Source organism: Nyctibius grandis, chromosome 5 (assembly GCF_013368605.1).
Source record: "Nyctibius grandis isolate bNycGra1 chromosome 5, bNycGra1.pri, whole genome shotgun sequence".
NCBI classification, from domain to species: Eukaryota; Metazoa; Chordata; class Aves; order Nyctibiiformes; family Nyctibiidae; genus Nyctibius; species Nyctibius grandis.
This window is the reverse complement of record NC_090662.1, coordinates 24,287,696-24,300,285: the sequence shown is the minus strand read 5'-3', so window position 1 is coordinate 24,300,285 and position 12,590 is coordinate 24,287,696. Positions and strand designations below refer to the sequence as shown.

Below are 12,590 nucleotides of genomic sequence, written 5' to 3'. Positions count from 1 at the left end.
GAACTGACATTACTGCTAGTCTCAATTTCCCACTCTTCTAATGAAGATCACAATTTAGTGTAATGATTGGGGACTTAAAAGTGATCTTCCAGTAAGAACGTTGTAAGACTTTTTCTAAGTCTGGCTCTTCAATTTAAGACTGTCTTGTGATCCATATAGAGTTGATAATGTGCATGTTTTGTATTATATGCATGATTCAACTTTCAGAGTATGCCAAAGCAAGCTGGATTTGGGTCCATCAGAACCCTATCCTTAAAGAATTTTAAGAGGAAAACTACCTAGGTTTCTTAGGCCATAAACTACAAAATGTAATTATCTTGATAACCTTAACTCCCGGGACAATCTTAAAGTCTATTTAGCATTCTTGACAGTGTTATCAACATTTCCTACCCCCCTTCTTATGTATGCTCAGCATCATCTCAGCATGTTAGCTTAAGGTGACATTACATACAGCATATATCTTTTGTTTTGCTTCCACTTATATGGCAATATCAGAAATGTGGGGGAGAAGCTATCAAATTGCATTTCTCAAACTGAGAAGCCGAGGTGGTGATAGAAGAAATGTTGAGAGTTCCGGTAGTGATGTTAGCTGTCATTGATGTTACTGAATAACTGAAGGAGTTTCTAGGATAAAAACATTTGTGTAATTGGGGATGGAGCACAGGTTAACTGAGTTACCTTGAGTAGTTCATTGACAATTGGTAAATTTAATTCCAAAATTTCACTTAGTAATTGTGTTGGATTTCAGTGAGGTATTTTACAGTGTCCGTAGAAAAGAATCTACCTGAGATACTTAATGGTACAGAAGATGATCTGGATTAAAGCTGCCACATTAACCTCTTAATCTTAGAGCACTTTAATGATATCAGCCCAGTGTGGTCCAGAGACAAAGAATATGGAGGCAATGGAAACCAATCTGTAGCCTAAGCTCTTTCTTCAGGTAGCTGCTAGAACATAATAAATCAACAATTTATTCCCATCAACAAATTTATTTCATTTTCTTTTAGGAAAATACCTCATACTATGTTATTTCTGCTGTATGGAGAGGATATAAATTCAGTGGTTCTATTTCTACAGTCTAAAGTTATCAACAGTTATGTACAGGAATGAGTCAAACTCTAAAATGTGTATGTTCTTCTTGTCTTGTTTCTTACAGTTTGATGGAAAGGTTGTTACAAGACTCAATGAAACCACAGTAGTTTTTTCTTCCCCACCAATACTGGAAGACCCAGAAAACTATAACATTACCACTGTTATTCTAATGGATCATTATCATTTGGTTGTGAAAAATGAGAGCCACTCCTTTGCCTATGTTGCAGACCCAACCTTTGAAAACTTCACAGATGGCATCAAAAAACAGGTCAACAAGCTTATTAATGCAAAGGTAAATTTGTCAAGAGATGGTGGTTGCTCATTTTGTCCTTGAAGCACATATGGAATTTTTCCTTCCTTTCTCAAACCCTTAACAGCTCTACCAAAATGCTTGGTAGAGTCCCTTTTCTCTGCTAGATGATGAACATCCTCAGCTGCCCTTTTCTCGCCCCTCCCCTTCCCTGCTATATTTTAGCAATACTTTGGGTTTCCCAGGGATGCCCCCTCATGCTGAGCCTGGCATTTGGAGCTGCCCTGTGCCATAGAGCTCCCAAGGACTGGCAGGGACATCCCTTCTCGCACCAGGAAGGAAAGGAGAGGAATTGCATAATTCCCAACCACTCTGCTTTACTGTACACTGCAGTGCAAATCACGTCTGCTGCTAAAAATTATCTAAATGGAAAGCTGCAACTCAGGACTTCTTGTCTCCCAAGACTTTGTGATGATGACTTAGCCTTGTATTTTCTGTCTAGGGCAGTAACCTGAACAAAGCCATGACGATAGACGAGGCCCAGGCTTTTGTGGGTGATGAGCCTTGCAACATAAAAACACTAACTGAAACGGACTTATATTGTGAGCCACCAGAAGTACAGCCTCAACCAAAGAAACGCCAGAAGAGAGATACCATCAATAACCTTCCTGAATTCATTGTAGGTTATCTTTTCAATAGAATTTAATATTATGTGTACGTGACACTGATACAGTGCTTCTTAATTGAAGTAATTTCTTCTCCAAAGTTGTTGTAGTACCATGAAGAAACTCCTTGCAGTTCTTTCTTTCTCCAGCTTCTGCCTGCTGTCTAGAACACATCACACGTAAAGAGCACTCCCAAGCTGCCAAATGCCTTTTACCTTCATTATACAGGAATGTAAAATTGTAGCTAGGCAGGCTGGGGATTTTTCTTCCTCTGCTGAGCAAAATAAAATTACTTAATGTAATAAAATGCTAGTGACCTCAGGTCAGTATAAAATATTCAGAAATGTTTCCTGTGTTTGGCAGTTTGAGCTAGAAACTCACTTAGTGAGAATTACTAAGAATTTAGAGCACAGCTGAGAAGTGAACCACTGTCCATTTGCACTTTTTGAGACAAATGTCTGTGCTTATCTAATTAGGTGAAATTTGGACTCCGGGAATGGATCCTCGGAAGGGTGGAATATGATACACGCGTGAGTGACATCCCACTGAATCTTATTTTGCCACTGGTACTTATTCCTATGATAGCAATCATCATCACTTCTATCATCTGTTACAGGTAAGTTCCTATAATTAGGTGGTTTTGCTGTCCTAAAGCTTTCAAGTTACTACCTGATTGTTTTCAGCTTAGTCTACAGAAATTATCTTCATCTTTTTTATGAACTGCAGAGTTAAGAAAGGCAGTTACAGCTGGAAATATGTATGAGCACCAATTTATTCCTCTCAGGCACACCAAATTCCTTGGTGTCAGTCAGCCCAGTCCATCCTTTATACATAAGCACAACAATTGGTCCCAGGCTTGCCAAGCACACAATTGCAGACTGAGTTGCACACATACATTCTTGAACTGGCAGCTAAAGTGGCTCTTGTGAAGGAGATAACTTATTCTGTATACATATCCATCAGCATTTATGCTGCCTCAGTCAGCACTGTAGGTCTGAGCTGGATGGATTTGGCTAAGGAGTCATTTTGGCCTTTCCAGCTGAGATAAGTGTTACCCACAAACGAATTTCATAATTAATGGTGAAAATCATGCTTCACAAAGGGCCAGAACAATGTCTGTATTTCACTTAAGACCTACTTAGCGCAATTTGAAGGTTAATAATGAGGGCCTCATATTGTCCCTCAGGAGGGGGTGGATTTCGCTCTTATGGTGCACATCAGTATAGCCGAAACAACGCTGAAGTGTGTGCTGTACAGCACTGATGTTCTCGTGGACCTCCTGCAACCTTCTGAGTTCAGTCCCAGACACACTCCTGGGTAGCTCAGAGCCAGTGCAGGACATGTTGCAAGCAGTCTTTGTTCAGTACGTACAAATTGAGTTTCTATACTTAATGTGTGACTGAAAGCATTTGTGGCTACTGCTTATTGGATTTTAAATTGCTGGCCCAAGTGTGCTTTGAATCAGCAGGCCTGTGGCGGTGCCGGGTTGATTTCCATGACACGAAGACTTGGTCCACTGTTGCTGTTCTCCTCCTCCATTCTCTTTCTGCTGCCAGTGTTTAAAAAGAAATCAAAACCAGGAAAATGTCCTCCAGTCCTTTGGCTTCCCGCTCAGAGCTGTTGCAAATTATTTACTTTTGCAGTTTGTAACTTTTTTAAAATTTTACCTCTGTTCCATAAAGACGCAAGAGCCAACAAGCAGAACGAGAGTATGAAAAAATTAAATCACAACTTGAAGGCCTGGAGGAGAGTGTCAGAGACCGGTGCAAGAAGGAATTCACAGGTATGACAGATATTTGCACTCCTGTGGGTCCTCTTGAGCAATCAGAAGATGGGTGGGAGCAATGGTGCTAGTTTGCTAAAACTGTCTTCTGGGAACAAATAATTAGTAGATCTTAATAATCTTGATTACTGACATTGACATACAGCAGATATTTTGCTATTATATATGAAAGCCGTAAATAAAATAGGGAGCTGAGGTTATTAAAGGAAATGGATAGTTTTAGTCTAAAGGCAGCACAGAGTTAGCAACTGGGAAACAGAAACTAGTTGAGATTGGGGTTACTCATAGCCACTGATGTGAGTGGCCATTGAAACAGAGGAAAGAATGTTTTGTGGTGGCTAACGGTGCACTTAGTATTTAGCACAATGTCTGTATGTGCCAAGTATGCACATTAAAAGCTGTTTTCAGAGCTGCAAAATGTATTTGCAGCAATCAGCATACAAAGGGATAATTTGGCAAGCTCACAGGGAAGAAATAGCATTTTGCCCTGTTTATCGTTGGAAAACCTTAAGCTTGATTTGAGAGCTAGCTAATTGTTCTGTGTAAATATAGAGGCATCATCCCAGGGAAGGCAGCAGGAGGTGTGAAGGCTCAGCATTTCTACATGTTGAACTACTCATTGCAACGCTTAAATTAGGCATTTGAATGCAAACATTGCATGTATTGGCCTAAATGATTACCATTAAATGTCACTTCATTATCTGAATTATACTTGCTGTTGGGTCATGTTGAAATAACCTCTACTAAAAAAAAACCTAAATATTTTATTTCTAAGGAGAAATAAATTATTTCATATTGACAGTGGCTAAAAAGCAGGATTGAATTAAACAGCAATATCAGGTTAGAGTTTGAAATTAATTTAAGAAGCTCAGGGTATCTCAAAGATTTCGTCCATGCTGGAAGCCTCTCCCAGTCTTGTTTTTCTGGCGTTTCTGGGACAGGATCTTCTTCTCTTGTACCAGCGTGCTTTCTCTGGAAAACAGACTCCTTCCAGATTCTGGACACAAACCAGAAGCAAATGTTTGAATCAAGAACTATTCCGAAATGGGCTTCATTTCAAACTGTGTTTTGAACTGTGAGAGTATTGGTCAAGGTTAACAGCCCTCTCTCTCGCCACCTCTCCCATGGACTTCATACCCGTTTCTGAAAGGAGAAGGTGCCTTTCTCTTGCTGACACTTCTAGTAGGGGGCTACAGACTCCTGCCGTGTGTTGGGTTGGAGGTTTCCTTTGAAGTCAAAACACATTCTGGATCCATACTGTGAACCTGTAATGTCGACAGCACGAAGTGCAGGCAGTCTAAAATACATGGGTCCAAAGATAGCCAAGAAAAGGGACATCAGGGAGGAAGTACAAATACAACAAAGCTGGAAACCACAAGATACTTTTTCCCTCAGCTTTGCTGAATGCTATAAAACAAGGAGGTAAATGAATGAATATGAGCAATAAAATTGCTGAGACAATAGGTCACTGTATTAATTAACATGGTATTCTAGTCAATCAGCAATATTGGGTAATTGGAAAGCCTTCAACTAGAATAGCTGCTCCAAAGGATGATTCCCTAATTGTTGTCCCTTTTAAGAACTTCAGAGCTTTTGAGTGCCAAAGAAATGTTTCCATCGATTTCAATGAACCATTTAACCTTCTTCCTTCCTGCCATCCCCTTCCTTCCAATTAAATTAGTGTGCTTTACACTTTAAACCTTTCTTTCCTTGATTGCTATGTGTTTTTTAAAAGAACTTTTATTACTACCTAGACTCAGAGGGAAAAGAATGTGCTTTGGAAAAAAAAAAAAAACAAACAAGAAAACAATATTGTGGTGTCTTTTTTTGGCTCTGTGCTACAATCCTGTATTCGTATATATGAACTCACCCAGACATCCATTAAAGCCCTTTTTCAGATAGGCAGCAACAAGGAAACCATCTGTGCTAAAAGCAGATCCTCAGTCACCATAGGATTAGCTGTGGTCATAGTTAACAGGGTAATTGGTAAAAATAGCAAGAGAAAATGTGAGATTAAATAGAGTTTTTGGTGTTGAGTTGCTTTTTCTCCATTATAAGGCACCCAAAGAGATCATGTTGCCTAAAAAAGCTGCAGGCATTTTTTAAATGAACCTCTAAACTGTATTGCATATTCCAGATCTAATGATAGAGATGGAGGATCAGACAAATGATATCAATGAAGCTGGAATTCCAGTACTGGACTACAAAACCTACACAGACAGAGTCTTCTTCTTGCCCTCCAAAGACGGAGAGAAAGACGTGATGATTACAGGGAAGCTGGATATTCCCGAGGCCAGGCGGCAGACTGTGGAGCAGGCTTTGAACCAGTTCTCCAACCTTCTCAATAGCAAATCATTTCTCATTAATGTGAGTACTGAAGCAGATTTGCCTTGTCTCTTAGCTAGACATCCCTGTGTGTGCAAGACAGTTAGTTTGCAAGCACAACGGAACCAAAATTATTAAAAATAAGTGATTTTCACATGGTTCTGGTTCCACAGTGACCGCTGCAGGTATGTGGCATCACAACCAGAGCTTCTTGGTGGGGCGGAGAGACAAGATGATATTTCTCTGCCAGGTCACGTAGTATGGAGTTAGTCAACATTGCAGTGGCTGTAGGAAAACAGGTATTACCCAATCTGGCATAAAAACTGCTGTTAAAAGTTTGATTCAGCCTTTTAAGGAACATGATCGGAGAATGCTGATTCCATTCTGGTTCATCACGGGAGTCACCTGCGGGCAGCTATCTGTTGGATCTCTGTCCCAGAGAGGCGGAGGCTCCTCAAGGGGCCTGTTCATCAAGATTGATGAGTGCTCACAGCAGCTCTGAAGAGATGTCTAATTGCTCACTCTCAAAAACTGAGGCTGATTGTCAGACACCTAAATATAGATGTAGGCTTCTAACTTTTTCTCCTTTTTTAAATGAGGCTCCAGTGCTGAGCTAGTTAATGGTAGCATTAGAGTTTATGGCAGATGAGAGCACATTCCCAGGAGTACTTAGATTAGTGTCTTTGTAATTTGATGTGAAAGGACTGGGAATTTTGGGGGAGAGGGGAGTTGACTTTCTCTTTTAAAAATTGTCACAGAACACCTTTTTTCATTTAATTAAAGTATCCTTTTTAGATAAGGCTTCAGTTAAGGTATATAAGCATGCCTTGGGTTAGTCCACTACACTGTGTGTGTATCTGAAAACAAATTATAGGCAACATTTTCTTACAAATAGTTTTTTCAAACTTCTGAAAACTTTTTCTTTCTGTTCTTAGGAGATTAATATTAAAATAATGTTGCTTGTCTTCTTAGTGTGGACAAGTGTTGAGGTTCTTCAGAAAACTGTCATCTGACCTGATTTTACATTTGTTTTTTGTTTCAGTTTATTCACACACTGGAAAACCAAAGGGAATTCTCTGCTCGAGCTAAAGTGTATTTTGCATCTTTACTGACAGTTGCTTTACATGGAAAACTAGAATATTATACTGACATTATGAGGACGCTGTTCTTAGAACTGATGGAGCAGTATGTTGTGGCCAAAAACCCAAAGCTGATGCTAAGAAGGTTCGAATGATTGTCATATTTTCTGTAGTTCTCTGGTTTTCTGTAGATGTATTTCTTTTGCAATGTGACTGTATTAAAATGCCAACTATCCATGAAAGTCAGAAATAGCCTGGCCCAAGCATATTAGGAAGACAAGCTCACCAGGAATAGCTGTGGAAGGCACAGGCAGGACTGCTGGCAACAGGTTTCCTTATTCAAATACTGTAGTGTAGAGTCTGCGTCGAGATTACTGAAACATCTACCTTACTTCAAAATACAATACCAAACGTTTCATCTACTTTTTAAGCTAATTTTATTCCAAATTATCTAGCATTTATACCACACATCATCTCTGAAATGAGCACACATAATCAGCTTGGATTGTGCATTCAGCGAGGGCTTGCTCTAGTGTTTTTAACCCTGTTGTTATCCCAAATAAATTACAAAAGGCCTTGCTCTGTGTATGTTGTAGCTTTGTAATCTGTAGATTATTTCCCAGTAACTGCACAACTGGGTTAATTTTTTAGCTCGTACAGCATCGACCCAATTTAAGATTTTGCATAAAGGATGTGTGCTTTTCAGTAATGAGCTGAAGGTACCCAGGAATGATGAGCAATACAAAGCACTTATCCTAAAGCAAGTACATGCTCTCAAGACTCTATAGGGAAATCATTGCATTAGGAGAGTGCATGCAGTTAAGCATGTAAAAATATTATATTCAGGCAAGCAATGTTTTTCTTTAAAACTTTGTCATTAAGTACCCTTACCATACTTGGGGTTGTTTTTTTTTTCAGATCTGAAACGGTTGTTGAGAGAATGTTGTCTAATTGGATGTCTATTTGTTTATATCAGTACCTCAAGGTAAGAGTTGAAGTCTGTTGCCTGTGGGTTGTTTTAATCAATAATACTTAAACATGCTGCATTGAGTATATCTTTTGGTTTTGCTTTATTTCATTTCCTTTCCTTTAAACAGGACAATGCCGGGGAGCCTCTTTATAAATTGTTCAAGGCTATCAAACACCAGGTAGAAAAAGGCCCAGTGGATGCTGTACTAAAGAAAGCCAAGTATACGTTGAATGACACAGGTTTACTGGGAGATGATGTAGAGTATACGCAGCTGGTAAGCGGACCATGATTAATATATTACAAAATAATTTTTTCTTTTAAAATTGAGTCCTGTAGTGTTAAGTCTGTATATGCCTTTCTGGACTACTGTGATCTGCAGGACTGTCAATAGTTTGACCAAAGCGAGTCTTCAAGCAGGAAAACAGAATTATAAAGTATCTTCTAAGTATTAAATCCAAGTCCTGCCACTGTGGAATCCATTTCAGTAAATCCCTTTCATAATTTTCAAAGTCTGTCTGAACAGTAATCGGGGTGTTTGGCTTCTTCCCTTCTTCCATCTAAATTAACTGGCAATTGATTTTTGCAGAATTCTCGCACTAACCTTATGGTTGAACTTCGGGTTGTCTTTCTCCCTTGTGATTGCTGCTTGTCAGCATATCAAATGTCATTTTAGAGAGCATTTTGTTAGTGTACCAGGATGAGCTCCTCTACAGCCCTGTGAGATGGCTCTGCAATCTCCAAAACACTTTATGAACCTATTTCTGCACTTGTTCCTGTGTGAGTCAAACTATCCTGAACATGAACAGCCCAACTGGCACTGAAAGGGGTTTATTTCCACCTAAGGAAATAATTCCCTACAGAGATGAGGGGAAGCTGCTTCTACAGGCAGACCCGTGTTAGATGCTTCAAGTGGGATGAAGTGGAGATCCCTGCCCCAGGTATTCCCCATATGAGCTCCACAACCCCCTGAATCTGATCACCAGTGCCATGGTCCAGTTCTCTACTATTACGAATTCTGCTTTAACTTAACACTGCCACAAATTTCCACCACTTTTTCAACCATACTCCAGCACACAGATTCACTGTCTTTTTAAAAAACTGAAGCAGCCCACTCTTCAGCTGTTTAGAGAGCATAAATTCTAGTTTTGCTCTTTCTGACAGTCTTGCTGGCTTTCTTCAGGATACAATGTAATGAATATCAAAGATGCACAGGCTGTCCTTCAGAGACCAACACGGGAATTTTTTTCCCCTCTCTGATTTCTGTTTTATTGACATGTTAGGAGCCATTTGTGGTTGTCTCCAACTGAGGAAGATGCAGTGACATATCTGCAGTGTGGAAAGAGAAACTTAATAAAAAGCTTTATTAAGTCCGGTAAAAAAAAAAATCACCATTTTGTGTATTCTGAAGGGATGCTGATGGGAGGGCTGATGTGAGGAGATTGCTGTAGGACTTTCACTCACAGAATCACTAGACTGTGACCTCAACTGCCTGGAGGAAAAGGATGTGCTGGGCAAGAAGAAATATTTTAAGTTCAGTTGATATTTTGGGGGTTAGTTGAGTTGTCATCTTTATATCTGAGCTGAAAGTGCCATCCATAGAAACCACACTGACTGGCAATGCTGGTTATATTTTCTCTTGTGTATGGAGAACAAAATTTCCTCGCACTGTACATTGTGTAAGACTTAATAATTCTTTATTCATCTGTTTCTTTTCACAAAAAAGCCAATGCCTGCAATTAAGCTAAGTGAATGCAATGTGAAAGCAGAAAATTTGTGTATGCAATCAGGTGTGGGCACAAGAAGTGTACTAGCTAGATATTAAACATTAAAACATTGTACAGCGGCTGTATTTGGTCCAGATTTACAGATTTCCCATCAAACAAAGGTCTTCAGTGTGTGTGTGTGCATGGAAGATGATGAGATATATGTATGTATGTACGTATGATGAAAGTTTATGAAGGGGGTTACTATTGCTATAAATTACTGGGATCTTTGGCATGATGATGATGACATTGTTGTGGTAACTGTGAACAGTCAGGGAGCATTTGTTCACCGAGGTAGGTTAAAGCATGAGTTAATTAGTTCACTTCTGCCTGAAAGTGAGACACAGTGGGAAAGTACGGTATAGAGCAGTTGTCTGCTCTCTAATTGTTCTTATTTAAAAGATGAATCTGTTTTGCATCGCTGGTTACGCTGACGTGCTGCATACTGAACCAGCAGCAAAATCATGTCTAATTACCATAAAGCTAATAGGAAAAGGAAGGTGAAATCTCATGATTAGTTTGAGAGTTCTGTCAAGGGACAGTGCAATCATGTTTAATTTGACTGCCGTATGGCGTAGCTTTTCTTCACTGTTTAAAAATACCAGCCATGCAAGTTTATTTCTGAGGTTTGAGCTGATAAATGCAGGCATTATGGTTGGCAGGACCATATGTATGTGAGAGCTGTGATGCTTCGGATGTGCCCGGCCTCCAAAACTACCTGACTGGCAAAAGATCCACGAGGGCTCTGAGCTGTTGTACTGATTCAGCTAGTGAAAGAAAGAGACTTTTCATAACATCTATTTGGTTTTGGTGGGGTTTTTTCCTTCTGGGGAGGTTTCCTGGCCATCGTTTTCTCATTTGCTTTTGTCTGTATTAAAACTTGACACTTACATAGTGAAACTACTTTTTAAAAAATCATTCTAGATTTAGCAAATTACAGGCTTTCAAGAAATTCTCTTTAACATTAAAAAAAACCATGTCAGTACTATCAGAAAACAGTAATATTTTAGAACTAGTATAAACTACTTAGGTATATTTCCTGGAGCTATTAGAGTTATTGTGGCAACAATAAGCAGTAAATGAAGTCTTCAAACATGAAAGATGATATGAATGGCTTTTATATATACACATATATATGTGTGTGTGTGCATATATTTGTATATTTATATATATCTAATGAACAGCTGGTCACAAGAGGTAAAGTTATGGGAGCTGAACAAGTCACTGCTCATCAGCTGAGCCATATTAAATCACCATATGTACAGACCTAGTCCGCTCCACTTGAGAAGTAAAACCACAACCATGAAAACAGCATAAAGGAAGGCAAAAGCACACAAGATTCTAGGAGTTCAGCAAAGCGCAGCTCAAATGATTATTGAGAACTCATTAAGTGTGGGCACTGTATTGCTTGTGCTGTTCTAGGTTCCAGGTTATCAGGCTATATGAGAAGCATGTAACTAGTCAGTGGTCCAGCTGCTTTGTTCTTGTGTGTCCATCTTTAATAAATTCCCAGGACTCAATAATAGCAGCATATTAGACATGAGTAAATCTATTCTGCATCTTTTCTGTTTTGTCATAGTGGGAGGAATTAGCTGGAATTTATGATAGCTGGTTGACTGTATAACAGTGAAGGATCCCTCAAATAACCTATACTCCAATTGCAAATATGTGCTGCTGTGCAATAATCATTGCATAGTGAATTTTAGATACTGTTTCCATTTAAATCGCCCAGAAAAACAGATTCAGAGGTAATTCAGCACTGATTTGTCTTAATAACCATGTACATTCTTTTTTTTTTTACAGACAGTTAATGTATATGTACAAGATGGAGGAACCGATTCCATACCTGTGAAAGTGCTGAACTGTGATACTATATCACAAGTAAAGGAAAAGATAATAGACCAAGTCTATCGAAATCTGCCGTGTTCTCAGTGGCCAAAAGCTGAGAGTGTAGTTCTTGGTAGGTAGCTACTTGTGATAACTATATTAAGCAGGTGAAACATGTTGTGATTTTGTATTTTCAAAAAAAATGTCTATAAAAGCAATTTATTATTTAAAAAAACAAAAATTGAATTCGTGTTCAGCTGGATGCAAAAATACAGCATTTTGCAGCAATCTTAATATGCATTAAAAATTAATGCTTTCTTACAGAGTTCTTTTTCCCGACTCTTAAAGTTTTGGTGTACTGTCATTAGTGTGCAAAGAGCCTGCTAATGACTGTTAGCACAAATGTATTCATGTCTGACAGAGGCAGTATCTCAGGTACTAATTAATGTGATAATGACAGCATGGACAATTAACTGATGAAGAAGTAATGATGCAATTTCAGAAACTGGTACTCATTTTGACTTGCCTTTATGATGGTTATTCAAAAGAATTATAACTTAACAGGAGCTGCACTTTTAGGAGATGATGAGCCACCCAGCCTCTGAAAATCATCCTTCTTGAAGGCTTTCAAAATTGCTGTTCTCTTCTTGAGAAAAAAAAAATTGACGTAACTTAAAAGGCTTAATAATCTCATAATAAAAACTCCAATTAGTAGTTTTGCAATATCTTCGTTACTGCCTTAATCTGAAAGTAGAGGATGCATTCCTTGCTCTTCAGAAAATCCTAGTAAATTTCTTAAAAGTGCCTTTTCCATTCTGTACAAAGTTCTACTCTGT

The 12,590-nt window shown here is 38.8% G+C and overlaps 1 protein-coding gene across 1 annotated transcript in view; it reads left to right on the top strand.

The window, feature by feature from the left end:
• The window catches only part of PLXNB2 (plexin B2), a 261,270-nt gene that overhangs the window by 230,686 nt on the left and 17,994 nt on the right, over positions 1-12,590 (top strand). The window contains 9 exon segments of the mRNA XM_068400929.1: positions 1,157-1,384; positions 1,845-2,021; positions 2,484-2,623; positions 3,690-3,790; positions 5,928-6,157; positions 7,158-7,339; positions 8,113-8,179; positions 8,292-8,438; positions 11,731-11,887. Coding sequence (XP_068257030.1) covers positions 1,157-1,384; positions 1,845-2,021; positions 2,484-2,623; positions 3,690-3,790; positions 5,928-6,157; positions 7,158-7,339; positions 8,113-8,179; positions 8,292-8,438; positions 11,731-11,887 — 1,429 coding nt within the window.